This window comes from Pithys albifrons, chromosome 1 (genome assembly GCF_047495875.1).
Source record: "Pithys albifrons albifrons isolate INPA30051 chromosome 1, PitAlb_v1, whole genome shotgun sequence".
Classification (NCBI taxonomy): domain Eukaryota; kingdom Metazoa; phylum Chordata; class Aves; order Passeriformes; family Thamnophilidae; genus Pithys; species Pithys albifrons.
This window is the reverse complement of record NC_092458.1, coordinates 31,313,540-31,328,132: the sequence shown is the minus strand read 5'-3', so window position 1 is coordinate 31,328,132 and position 14,593 is coordinate 31,313,540. Positions and strand designations below refer to the sequence as shown.

The following is a 14,593-nucleotide window of genomic DNA, read 5'->3' as shown; positions in this document are numbered from 1 at the left end:
CAGGGTTTGTGGCATGGTATGGATTTGACATCATCACAACATCATTATCTACAAAATGAACTGGTAAGAGAATTGGAAAGGCCAGAAGGTAAAATGTTTCTTATTTCACTATTTTTCCTTGTTGCATTTAAGAATGCTGTTAAGTATAAGGACCAATGTGTCTTGCTGACAATGAACTGTCTTCTCATTCATTTTTTTCTGAAGAATTGTGTTTCATGGCACTTGTACAGAAAATACAACAGATAGTGCTGTTATATTCTAGCTATGCAGCAGGTATCTTAAGTATGTTATACCTGTGTACTTTTGTCCTGGCATTTTCCTACCAGTGCCTGGCATCTGTCCTCCAGCTACTTGCCTGTGACTGGTTCCAGGGAATGAAGCTGTGACTATGATCAGGCTATTCAGAGAGGTTTGTTTATGGGCTGTCAGTTAGGAAGAATTGGTTATTACAAGCTTGGTTTCTCTCTAGATAGTCACAGACTTAACTTTTCAAATCCTTCAGGGGTTTTTGGCAGTTTTCCCTATTGAGCACTTTCATGGCTGCACATCTTTCAAGATCATAAAGCATCAAAAATAGTCCCCTTTTTAGTGGTAACCAGGACTAGGTAAGGTTTTAGGGCAAGTGCACATGTTTTGGGGTGGGCTCTAGTTACGTTTTACAGCTGAGTGTGAAAGGATGAGGTTTTAAAAATTATTTTTCAAAATAATTTTGTTTAAAATCTCAGCTGAGTTGTGGTCTGTATAGGGCTAGGCTTTTGGGTTTCTGCTTTTTCAAGAGAGTTCAGCATGACGTTTTGCTTTGCTACCTGTTCAGTGAACCGAGGTGGAGCTTTGGGCATGACTGCAATACTTAAAAATAATTATTTGCTTATTGAAATTAATGTTTTTAATTTCATTTTTGAATACTTTTTTTGGAGTATCCCAAATTGATGACCTTGACTGGAAAGCTGATGTTCACAGGAGGATGGCAGATAGGGATTGGTGTAGATTGCTGTTCCACAAAGCACCATTCTAGTGTCTTAATTTGGAGAATTTTTTTAAATGAAATTCCCTTTCCTTTTGTGTAATTCTGATTTGAACAAAGAACTCAAGTTGATCTGATGAAATGAAGCCTGATTATTGGGGGAAGAATTATCTAGAAAAATAAATGTTAAAGACTGAAATTGATTAAATACTGAAGACTGAAATATTGATGACTGTCACTGTGTATTCCATCATATATGAGGTCTGAAGTAAAGTTCCACAGTCATTTCTATGCTTCTGAAAGCTTGACTGTCCAATATAGATACTCTCCTCAGCTAGGATTCAGGGCAGGGGGGAGCGAGGCTGCATGTAATTTTTTTAGGTTTTGTATTATGAAAAAACCTGAATTCTAGGACATTAGGTGAATGTGAGCAAAATAATCAGCAGAATATTTAGATCAAATGCAGAAATATATTCCACCTAACTAACAGAGAAACTGTGTTGATAGCAATAACAGGTGGTTCTCTTCCATGTCTAGAAACACTAGTTTGAGTATGAGGAGACATGCATGGAAAATGGGGTATCTTTACAGTTTAATCTGACACAAGACTTTGGTGTCTTAAATTCCATGCCAGGTTCTGGAGGTAAAGGGTGCTGAACCTGCTGCATGGAGATTTACCTGCTTGTGCTTTCCTTGTTCTCATCCTCTTTCTCTACTGCCTTCACCATTCCTATTTCATTATTTCACCTAACCCATTCTCAGTATCTGTTTCTCAGTGTCCTGACTCTAGTTCAGTTTCTCTGCAAGTTCCAGTCATGGAATCAGAATCACAAAATGGTTTGGGTTGGAAAGGACCTTAAAAGATTATCTACTTCCAACGCATCTGCCATGATCAGGGACACCTTTCACTTGACCAGGTTTTTCAAAGCCCCATCCACCCTGGCCTTAAACACCATCCAGCCTGGCAGAGATAGGGCATCCACAGCTTCCTGGGGCAACCTGTTTCAGTGTTGCACCACCCTCACAGTCTGAGCTCTTTAAAGTTGGAGCCTTCTCCATTGCTTCTGAATTAAGTTCTGCAGTTTAAAACTCCTGGTTTAGTTCATGATTCCCATTGCTACTGGTTCTCAGATAACAGGCAGGTTCTCACCAGCCTCTTCTGTCTTTGTCCAATCAGTTCTCCACACCTGCATCAGTACGTGTCTCACATAATTTCTTATGATCATTAGATTAACTCTCCTTGACTAAATGTTTCTGAGATCTGATTCTACCACTCCCATCCTAGTTTCTTGGTTACTAAATTACTCCAGTTGAATCATGTAAATTGCCCCCAGAATAATTTTATTTCTGAGACAAAAGGAGGAGAACAAATTTGCAAGGCATACTTGTCCTTGACAGTCTACCACCTCACTCGGCCAGGGTTTAGTTTTTAATCCATAAATATCTGAGAAAATGCTGACCTGGTAACCTTCGAATAACTCCTGATACTTTAGAAGGAACATGCTCCTTCTACTCACCCTGCTTGACAGATGTCATAATTGATGGCAATTTCTGACATAACTTAAAATATCTTGGTGAAGTCCAGAAAGGTGCCTTAAAGAGGACGTACTTGGAATAGAGCCAAGTGAGAAGCAGCCTAACCCTGTAATTTAGAAATTAAAATATTCAGCTGGGAAGAGAAGTGAGGTAGCATCTCACTCCTATTTCCTGGGTTACTTCTAAAGATACTTTAACACTTTCATTCGCTTCCCCACTGACACTTTTTCACTGGCTTTGAAGACTTGGCTGTAAAATGTGAAAAACATCCTAGCACCTGAGCATGGAGCCCAAGCCTGCCTTTTCACAACTGAGTGCCCAATTTGTAGTTAGGCATTTCCTTGCTTGTTATCTTTCTACCATGATTCTTGCAATCCTGGTATCCTGATGGCTCACCTCTGATGGTGATGGGAAGGAGAGGAAGCACCTGGTTATGTGGGATGGCTGGAACACACCCCTTGTGTAAACAAATTGAAAATTTTAATCCTTCTGAGGAAATCCAGCACTCAGTTCCTCAATTTTCTGAGTGCTTCAATCACTGAACCATTCTTTATATAGTGCAATTAATAATGCTGGTTGAATAATGAGCTTATTTATACTATTTAGAAATTACACTTTTGCAATACACCTGACTACCCTTCTTTCACCTTCATTTTCCTTTTTTTATTCTTGTCTGTTTGCTTTGAATTATGCTTTTATCTTAAAAATAACCCACAAACAAACATGCACCCTCTTACATTGATTCTCATCCTAAAAGCATTAACACCTACGCGCACACACAAACCCCAACTCAAGCAAATCACACCATTACATATATTTTTTTCTTCATTGCAAGTTTGAGAAATACCAGAAATCAAATTCTACTCCTCTTAGGCAACAAGCTGTCGCTAAACAAAAAAGTCTAAAAGAGGTTGTGTAGAATAAGAGCTGAGTGTAACTCAATTAAGGAGTGATAAAAATAAGACTGCACCTTCGCAGCAAAACAGAATAGTATAAAAATATTTCTCTTTATTTACCTTTTGACTGTCTCACCGTAAGTTATCTCTGAGCTCTTGTTTGAAAGTGGCAGCATTCAAATGCTTTAGTAAACATCAGTAAAAATTCATTAATTTCACACTTCTCTGTTCCTTTTCTCTGCCCTCAACAAGTAGACCCACTTTCACTGAAGATATTGCAAAACTTAAGTTGAAACTTCTTGTGTATGGATAGAGCAGATGTTGGAGGCAACGCTCAAATAATCAAAGCATACATTAAGTCTATAGAGAAGTCTCTTCCCTCTCAGCCATGTGCCCATCTTTCCTGTTTTAACTTCTCTAGCCTTTGGAGTAGCTACATTTTTGACAGTAAGTCATATTTCTCAACTGCCACATGAGAAAGGTGATACGATTGCATGGATGGGTGTTGGTAACTTACTTTCAGGTCCTTTACTCAAAGATAAATTTCAGAAACCCAGAATTATTGGTAGGTGAAAATGGACAACATTTTCTTGAGTTTCTTCTTATCTATCAGGAAGTTGATAATGTACATTGGACCATCTAATTTAAGGTCACAGTCTGGTTTTGCAGTGAAAGCGAAATAATTGAGTTATTTTTAGAGATTGAATAGCTGCTGAGCCTTGACCTGAAGATGTTTTCAATGACAGACAAACATGGTGAAGTAACAAGAGAAGTACTTTGTACATTTGAATTCATTGTGTGTCCCTGAGATAAACTGACTATGGTACTTCTATTTTCAGCCTTTTAATGGTTTTTAGATGTCCTGTGACTTGGATGGGGCCTGGATATCAGTGGTGTATATTTCAAATTGAAAACTCGTCTCTGGTGCCTGGGTAAATACATAGACTGGACACTGTGAGCAAATCCACCTCCTGTTCTTGTGTGCTTATGCTCTGAGCTAAGTGCATTTTGTCTCTTGGCTGAGAAGAGGCTGCCTGTGGGTGGCAGTTTTGTATTTTTGCATTTCATAGTATAAAATTTCAAGTATTATATTACCCTGACATAATATCTCAGCTTAATCAATGTAATACACCTCTTCATTGCCATCACTTCAGCACGTTGAACTTGTCATGAATGTACTGAAATACTAACACTTACGTGATGATCTCCCTTTTTGTAGGTAGGGATGAAATAAGGAAAAATTAACTGTGATGTTTAGACAAGTACTGGAATGGTACTTTGCTTTATATTCTTAGAAGGGTATAGGTTACATCTGACTTCTGTGAAGTCAAGGGCATGATGTCCCTTCTAACCCATTCCTTTAAGGGTCATTAGCCTGGAATGGAATGAAATAGAAATAAGTGGAACGAAATAAAGAAACTCAGGGGATACCACCTGGAATTTAGAGACAATTTTGTGATTCAGGATTGGGTATGTTTTCATGGAGCCATCTGTGCTGTTTGCAAGACCAGGGCTTTGATCCTGAGATACCAATAGCTCAGTAAAAATTCTGAGACTTCGGAGTCCTTTAGTATTGGAACCTTTATGTATTTTTGAGGTAAACTTGGTCTGAGCCATTAGAAATACCCATATACATTCACAGGAATACCTTCTGTTGATTTCTATCAATGGAGTAATGTAACTCTCCTCCAGTCATCTCTTACAGTTACAGAACTGGTTGAAGATTTGTTCCCTTACTGATCTTTCTGCAGGTAACCTCTTGACTTTGGGATATATTTATATGTATGCCATGTGTATTATATATATTATATCCATATGATATATATAAAATGCATCTTAAATATATTGTTTGGATGACTCCGTTCCCATGTGTCCAGAGTGGGGGGGTTCTAAAGAGTCCTGGCTATTACAAGTCCCGGAACTTTATCTCTTTTATTACTCAATCAGTAATATCAGCACAGGTAGTCCTCCTATGTTCATCAGACTCTGAGGCAATTGCTGAGAAGTTGTAGAGGAACCATGTATGTCTTCACAGCTGTTGATACATGGTATTGAAATATTTGTAAGTGCAAATCTAAATTGTATATTTTAAATCTAAACTCTACAGGTGAGAGTATGTTGCTTCTGAAGAAGGGAGAATATACTGTTGTAAAGCTGAACTTTGTCAGGTCAAGTTCATGCTGAAGTCTTGGATTTCATTTCTTCTGCCAGCTGGAGAAGATCCACCAAAGCTGGACAGAAGCAGAAGATGATTGGATCTTATTTCCTTATGACCTTGGGCTGTGACACCATTTGACCTCAAGAGATTAAATAGGGTCAAGCCAGCACTTGAAAGAGACTAATATGTATTTTTTCCCCCCTGTAGGCTGTTTTGATGAATCAGTGTGTGACACTGTTGTTTCTGAATTAATGCTGTTCTAATCCATTAGCAAAATACTTGGGGGTATGTTTTGTGACTTTGTGTGCTATTTGTGAACAAATCTGAAAAAGGAGATATTGACTGGCTAGTATGTTCTTAACAAGTTTCATGTGGAAGGATCATTTTACTTTTTTAGCCACATTTTAATTCAGATATCTAGACAGTGATAACTTTTTTTCCTCATATAATTTTCATATAGCCACCTTGTCTTTGCTGCTTTGCCTGCATTTTAAGTGCTGTTTTACTGTGCTTGTTTCTCTCCCTTTTCATTTAGTGGAGAATGCAATAATGTAGGCAATATTATTGGTTATGCAATGAGAGATTTAACATTTGCTATTAATTGATGGAAGATACCCAACTGAAAAGGTTACCATTTTCAGTTGGAGCTGTATCCTTCCACCTATGATTTTATGTGCAAAGAGAACAGCTGACCATGTAACTAGTTTCTAAACAGATACTGTTTCTACTCATTCTAAGCCAAAAGTGTGCAGAAAAAGACAGCCTTCTTCATTGTTAAAGAAAAAAATGCTGCAGTTTGCAACTTGTTCCATTCTGACCTGGTCTGTCTCCTGTTATTTTCTTCTGCCCCTCCTTCCCCACTTGAAGGATTTCTCCAGCTCTGTCTTAGCAGAAATCACATAATTTTCTTTCTTTAGATTTTGTTGTAACAAGACAACAAAAGTCACATTTTAACATTTGCCTTGTGAATGTGTCAGCAAAATTCTCTGGTTCCCTACACAACATTTTGCAGCTTGACACAAGTTTCTCTAACTAACCTGTCACTGACTTCACAACTCCACTCTTCCACATGATTAAGTATGTCTCTTTGGAAAACTGTGTTCATGTTTCAGTCGTAATGAGAATGATTGCTTTTGCCTTTGAGAATGATGTTTATGCTTATTTGACGTGGTTGATACAGTGCAAGATGTGTCAGCAGTACATGAGTTGTTGAAAGAATATGCTCCAAAGATGTCTAACTCCAAAGTTAGACTTCTATAATAAACAATACTTTATCTGAAGTATTCTAAAGAACACTATAAGAAATGAGCCTATTAGGCAAAAAGTCTTAAGCAACTTAAAGACGTTCAAATTCTATTTCTTAAAAAAAATGGGCATCTGTAGGTGGGGAATTTCTTTGTGAACATAAGTTCAAGACCAAAGGAGTGCTACCTGTTTCACTAAGAAAAATTATCTCAATTTTTATGTTAGCTGAACAGGATCAGACTGCCTCATCTTAATGTAAATAAGGTTCTAGCACTTGAAACTCCAGTGGCTTCTGTGTATACATGCTCATGCAAATAGATGGATAGCACCTTCCTCAATCATTCTGTGTATATACCTCTTTTATGCCTCTCCACATCACAGAAGAGGAGTGAGGGCAAACCTACGTGGTCAAGCACATAGAAATGAAGAGGAGAGGAACAAGTCCTAGCAGACCTTAAAGTTATGACAGTTCAGTATGGATGCTCAAGTAGTACTGCTGGAAATGCTCATTATGCACTTTCTTACTTACAAGAATTGACAGCCAAGTCACTCAAGCCTCCTTCTCTCTTGTTGGATTCTATTCTACTGACGAGTCGTCTCTTTGTTGTTTTAAAATGTCATTAGAGCCCATTCATTGAATCATAATTTCAAGATTTTTTTCTGAACGAGGACTAACACAGAGATCAACACTTCCAAGACCATAACTCCCTTTTAGCTTTTTACATTGGTTATCAAGAAACTAGTTTGATCAAAGTACCAGCAGAATTTTCTTAATGTTTTCAGGTGTTAAAAGAATTCATCTCACTTGGACTTTACCTACTATTACAACAAGTTTTATGTAATTTGAAAGATTTCTTACTAGTTCTTTAGTTTTCTGTTCTGACTGCTCTGAAGGCAGGTACAGAAAAAGTAATTTCCTACTCTGCAATCTCACACAAAGTTATTTTGAAAGATATAAAGCAGCAAACAGAGGACTGTCCTTTGCAGTATGAAGGGAAACTTGCATGAAATTAAGTGAATCTGACTATTTTGTCAGCATTCTTTGTCAGAATCATTATCATCCTGATCCTGATAAAATTTGTAATTAGAGTTTTAAAGCCTTTTTAACATATGATAGCTCTGATGAAACAGATACTATTTTTGATTCTTCACAATAGTAGTATCTTCTTAAGGGGAAATTAAAAAAAAAATAGAAGTGTAAGCTTCTCCAGGCAACTCACCTGGAGAATTACCAAAGGGATGGGCAAAAAATTTAAGTGCTGTTATTAGTCAGCAGATTGGGGATTCTTCTTTCAGGAGTGCAGTTTAGCTCAAGAATGGAGCAGTGACCTACAAACTCTATTAGTGTAGATGCTAAGCAAACCTGAAGTAGAAAATTTGCTGGTCATGTAGGGAATAGGTGGGAAATGTTTATTGAGTGCTAGAGGGGTAGTTGTAATACTGCTAAAGTTTTATAGATCTTCTGGCAGAAGCTTTATAAGTTAAGACTTAATAAGTTACCAGCTTTTCAACAAAATTGGATCCAAAACAGATGTCGAGGGAGAAAGAATCAAGAAAAATGGTTGCAATTGAGAAGTAACAGAAAGAGTAGCTTTTACTTCCACAGCTAGTAATGGTCACAGAACAAGATCAGACTGCTCTAAGCAATCAGAGAAGATTAAAAGCACATCTGGTATGCTTGGAAACAAGATGATATATTATATACACTTATTTTATATGTAATAAGAGAGCTTTATATTACTTCTTAAAAAAAAAAAAAAAAAGATCAGTTTTGCCCCGAAGTAGATTTTTTCTGGCATTTAATTCATGTATGTCAAGAGCTCCCTGATTACAGACACAATTACTCACGTTTTCTCTCAGCTTAACATTATAGACTTGAAGATATAATGGGCTGACATATACTACTTGTTTCCTAACATCTTAAAATACCAGAGTTTCAGTGTTGAGCATTTTATTTTACTTACCTTTGTAAAATTTATAAAAACTGTTTGGTTTTTTTTTCCAGTAGTATATGCATTGCATTATTTTTAATTTTGTTATATCCCATATTTAGGATTCTTCCCCCACAATAAAGTCTTGGAGTACTGTGATTGTTTTGTTGGGTTTTGTTGGGTTTTTGTGTCTTAGTGTCAACATACTAAGATTGTACATTTTTGCTTTTCCTTCCTTGTTTGTTGCTATTCTTTAGTTTCCTCTGATACCTAAATTTGAGCTACAAGCTTAAAGCACTGGCCAATGAGTCTGAGCGTCTTCCTGATTTTTTTTCTTTTGTATAATCTTTTTCTTTGTTCCCTCATGCTTTTGTTCCTTGGGCCTTATATCACAGGGAAGGGAGAGACACTGTGTCAATAAGTTAGCAGTAAAAATACTGAGGCATATGGCAAAACAAGGGACAACACTTGGAAAAGTCATGTCCTGTGACTGCAGTGGTTTTAGGGAGAAGAAAATGGGAAGAATCTTTGGTAGATGATGTGTTTTATGCTGATGAAAACATTAATGTTTTAACAGCCATTGGGCTTGTAATTTCGATACATCTGTGGTTTCAGTGGGAGCTGCAGGCTTGATGCAGAAACTCTGCTTTGGACAAGGTGGTAACCCAGTTAGCTACATCTCTAGCACGCTTTCTAGGAGGTGTAGCTTGTAAACATGTTTTGCTTTAGCTGATTTGCCAACAGAATATAGTTGGCACTGAAAGAAAAATTCCTGTGAAAACTTGGAATGAATCTAGACTTTGCTAAGAAAAAGCTTTAGACAACTTCACTTATTTTTTTCCCTAATGTCATGGTGCATGTTTTTTTGATGATGGCAAAACAGAAACTGGCTTGGTATTCAGCTAAAAAAGAATTAATCTTCTCCTGTTAGGAGAGTTATCCAGGATTATGTTAGCTATCATAAATATCCTTCACTTAGCAACAGGGATGGCATTCAGGATATCAAGCCAAGTGGAAAAAATACCTCTGACAGGGCTCTATTGGGGTGGGTGGATAAGCTTTCCTGATAGCACTAGTGCTTTCACTCCTGCCTGTCCTAATTTGTGTTGCTAGGATCTGTTTCACAAGTTTTGTGACAGACTTATAAATGACACTCTGGCTCCTTTTGTTTACTGTCAAAAAGTAGCATAATGTGGGGAAAGTGAACAGTAAAAGGATATGGAAAATAGTGAAAAATCCAGGCACATAAGACTGAGAGTGTGTCTATATAGGGTAGCTGGAAAAAGAAGTTTAAAAATTTCCTTTGGCTTACTGAAATGAAAAGCAATGTATAGTGACATTCCCCTTCTTTAAGTTTTATGAACTTAGCTGCTTCAACAAAACAGGGAAGAAATTATTTAGTTATGAAACTGAAAACTTCAATTAGAATTCAGGAGAATTGCCATGTATCATGCTAACCATTAATGATGAAATGTGTTTTTATTTACAGATGTAATTCACGTTCTTGCTTCCAAACCAGCATTTCAATGTGAAATGATAGTTTCGTTATCAGTCCACTCAGCCTGTTTGACCTTTTATACTTTTCCTTCCAGGGGAAAAGGAAGATGAACAGATAGTTGCAGAAATTATGAGGAGGCGTTTTTTTCCTGATCTTGTAACTCATAAGACCTGGGAAGGCTTTCACTTCGCTGGCCATGAGATAAGAATTACTGAAGCCACTGATTTTTACGGGGCAGTCGTCTGGCCATCGGTACTGTATTTTTGCAGTATTATTCATGTTATTTTTTATTTTTGGCGTCTTCTAGCAGTTTTTAATTTGTTTTGTATGATAAATATGTTTTATTATATGTTGTAAACCCAAGGAAACGATTCTGTGCTTTTCTGTCTCTGTTCTGGAAATCCCAAACCTGAATTTAGCCTGGTTTTGTGTGAATTCATAGTTCTCAAACCTTAGTGGTATTTTTTGTTTGTGCCCCAATCACACAAAGTGTATGATCTTGTGTCCCTTCCTCATATACCAGTAACTTTTGATCCCATTAGCCAATTAAAAGCATATTTTGAAGGAAATATGGCAGTTTTATGATGATTGCATTTCTGTACATTTTATAAATACAGATGACTGTGTAGCAGGCAGATCCAGGTTGCAGAAACAACTGTGATACAAGCTCATAAGGTATTAGCACTCATAGAAGCTTCTCAACCCACTAATGTAAGAAACAAATTTACCTTGTAAATACATAGACATGGGAAAAGGAGCTTTAAGTTTCTTAAACAGCCAGAAATCTAGGGGGAAAGAACCGCTGTCCTTGGTTCTTGATATAAGAACTATCAGCGCATCCACCATACAGGGAGCCTTCTCCAAGGTTTTGAATCTGTACAATGCAGCTAACTAACTGTTTTGAAATAATTAAGATGGAAAGAAACCACAAGAGAGGTGCCACAAAGAACATTGACACGTGTGGCTTTCAGGGAACAAGTCCCTGTAGGAGGGACCCAGGAGGCTCCATTTCTGTCCCAACTGTATCAGGCTCCTAGGTTTAAACTTTTTTTCAGAATCATGGCCATAGTTCAGCTGAGGAGAGTTGTTTTACTCTTCTGTTTTGAAGTTCAAATTATATTCCTTGTTTTGGGAGACCTGGACAAGTCATCTATACTATGTTTTAGTGACCTCTGTGTTTTCATGGAAGGGTTGGCTGATTCCCCATTATTCTCACAAAATCATGGGCTTCATTGAAAAGCACGTTTTTGTTTTATCTTTTTTTGTTTTCCTGAAAGGGCTTAGTCAGTTTTGTTGTGTAAGGAAGACAACCCTTCAATCCATGTTTCTTAATATTCTCCCTTCTTCTTGATCTAGCTATACTTGAACTCTTCTGAAAATTTCAGCCAAATTTGTCAAGAGGACAGAAACTTTAACAAAAGTAAAGTTTCTACATGTTTCATGGAAAGGCAGAACCCTCAGAAACTTTAATTCTGTCAGCCAGTTTCTACAGTAGAACAGGGCAAAACTGAGGGAGGGAATTATAGGAATTTATGGAACTAACAAGAAGTCTTACTATAGCATATTAAATATAAACCCCAATCTTTAGGAACCTGACTTTAATTTTTCCTCATTCTCACAGACTTATTTCTTTGCCAAAGTTCACATTACCTATTCTTTTATGCTCTGAATTAAGAGGTAGAAAACAAAATCTTTATTTGAATTTCAAGAATATTAACATTGTGTCAACAATCCTCCCGTTCCTTTCCTTCTACTTCTTAATTAGTTAAAAGCAAAGCTAAGAGTGTAATTTCATTATGCCAGACCAAGCCACTAATAATTGCCTTTCCAAATGGTCATCTGTGTTGCAGGAGCATGTGGCAACCATCATATGTATTTGTCAATGGAGACTACATAGTTATCAATGTCTGGGAAAAAATATGGGAGACAAGATGGAAACTATCTTTGCCAGAGAAATTAGCAATTTCTATTTCAAAAGTGAGCTAAAACTCACTGGTCAGTGTGAGACAGGGCAAAAAAGCTGAAGGGGCTGCTTAATCACAGTTTGTAAATATATGTGTAAGTAGTCTGTTGTAGAGGGCTCTTTGTGGGTATATTTGCTATGAAAGTTTGCCAAGCTTAACAAGGTAAGCACATAGAAACTGTAAACAAACTAAACTGGAAGAAAAGGAGGTAAATCGATTTGTCCCTTTTGCATAATCATGTTAATTATTTTTAGAAATAATTTACTATTGGAAGAACTTAACAAGAGTTCTTTTGGATTTTCTCTCACGAGCAGTCCTTATATCAAGATGTCTTTGTGAAGGACACCTTAAACTCAACCAGAAGTTCCAGTTATAAACAGGAATTGCTGACTCTAATTTTACAGCTCGTGTTGTGCACTGTGACAGATTATCTAATTGCAGTTGTTCCTTCTGGCTGTAATAATTTACAAACCTATATGGAGGCATGTTGTGGCATTTATTTGGTGACCCATAGAGCTCAAAGATCATAGTGAACTGCTGTCCTTTAGGGATAGTGCTTAAATTAATATTGCTCATTTGAACAGACAACAATTTTTTTGCATGCTTTTAAATGAGAATGCATATTTAATGGAAGAGGTTTGTTTCATTTATTTGTTCAGTATGTTCATTGATTTCCTCCACTGCAGGCTCTTGTTCTGTGTTATTTTTTGGAAACTAATTCTAAACAATACAATTTGGTTGACAAAACTGTGATTGAAATTGGAGCTGGAACTGGGTTGGTCTCCATAGTAGCCAGTTTACTGGGTGAGTATGTGCCATTGCTCTTATGCTCTTAGAAATATGTCTCAGATGAATATTGGAGGACAAAGGAATTGGATAGTTCTTCTAAAAGACTGTTGTTTGAAAGCTTCCCAGAGGAAGAAACAGTAAATTTTAAAAGGCTCGTTTGGAAACATGCTTTGTTACTTTTTTTTGTGAGTGTATTGATGCAATAAAGGGGGTTCCAGTAAACATGTTGTCATTTACTGTGTTAAACAGAGAACCAGAATAAGAAATTAGTGACTTCACAGGATATCAGTAGGAGCCAGATGTAGGTATGAACAATGCATCCCCTTCCATTGACCAAACAGCTCTTGGATGCCAAGTCACTTTCTATCCATTCATGTTGTAGTGTTTTCCTTCAGCAACTCAATTTTTCTGCTACAAACACTGCTTTGTTTTCACTCATGGTACCCTGTTTTTCCATAAGTGTAATCCAGGTCAATGACTTCTGCATTTTAACAGAACTTTAGCTTTCTGCAGTCTGAAGAAGCTTCTTTCTGTGTGAAAATGAAAGAACCTGAGGCGATGCTTAAATCTCATGCTGACCTCTTAGCCAATTACTGGTATTCCTCAATCCTTGGTTGGTCACTATACTTTTAACCAATGTGATATCTAGAAACAGTAAGTACCTAATTTCCCCCGGCCAGCTGCATTTAGATGTCGATTTGTAAAAACAGAACTATAAGGAACCAAATTTTTATTTTAAGCACAATATTCTAAGAGTTATTGGGAGCATTTACATAGTTCTCACTGATGATAACAGAACAATCTGATAAAACCAGATTCTTGTGCAGTGACTTTTATGAATAGGCTTTTACTCAATTCTTGAAGTCTATTCAAGTATTACATTTGTTTTCTCCATGTCACAGGTGCCCTTGTGACTGCCACAGATTTGCCAGAATTACTGGGAAACCTTCAGCACAATGTTCTCCAGAATACAAAGCTGAAAAGCAAGCACCAGCCTTGTGTTAAGGAATTGTCTTGGGGAGTTGATCTGGAAAAGAACTTTCCTAGGTCTTCCTGTCACTTTGACTACATTATGGCTGCTGATGTAGTTTACTACCATCCATTCCTGGATGAACTCCTCCTAACTTTTGATCACTTGTGCAAGAATGATACTGTTATTCTGTGGGCTATGAAATTTAGGTTGGAGAAAGAGAACCGATTTGTGGACAGATTTCAGACACTATTTGACTTAGAGATGATTTCTAATTTTCCCAGTTTGAACATAGCCTTGTATAAAGCAATGAGGAAGGGCATGATGAAAGCCAGCCTTCCAAGCTGATGGTCTGAAGGTGAGATATAGGGAGGTGACAGTTTCAGGTGTTCTGCAGCTCATTCTCTTTTTAATAATTTCCATGTTAGTAGCTGCTAACACCTACATGAATGTTACTTTTAGAGGAAGTAAGACAAAGCATCAGATTCCTAGTGCATCCGCCACAGATTCTTAAATTCACTTTGCCAATAGTTTTATGTACCAAAGAGATGTGTCTTTGACATTTTCTTGACTTTTATGTGCTAAGATGACAGCTCTAATAATTTCCATGAGTCTTACCATTATTGTTATGGGTCATGTAAT

At 37.1% G+C, this 14,593-nt stretch overlaps 1 protein-coding gene across 1 annotated transcript; it reads left to right on the top strand.

The window, feature by feature from the left end:
- Nucleotides 1-14,299, top strand: LOC139668758 (protein-lysine methyltransferase METTL21E-like). The gene is made up of 4 exons (XM_071548713.1): nucleotides 1-63; nucleotides 10,323-10,480; nucleotides 12,879-12,996; nucleotides 13,884-14,299. Exons 2-4 carry the CDS (start codon nucleotides 10,358-10,360, stop codon nucleotides 14,297-14,299), a joined length of 657 nt encoding a protein of 218 aa, XP_071404814.1. The 5' UTR covers nucleotides 1-63; nucleotides 10,323-10,357.
- The last annotated feature ends 294 nt before the right edge of the window (nucleotides 14,300-14,593 follow it).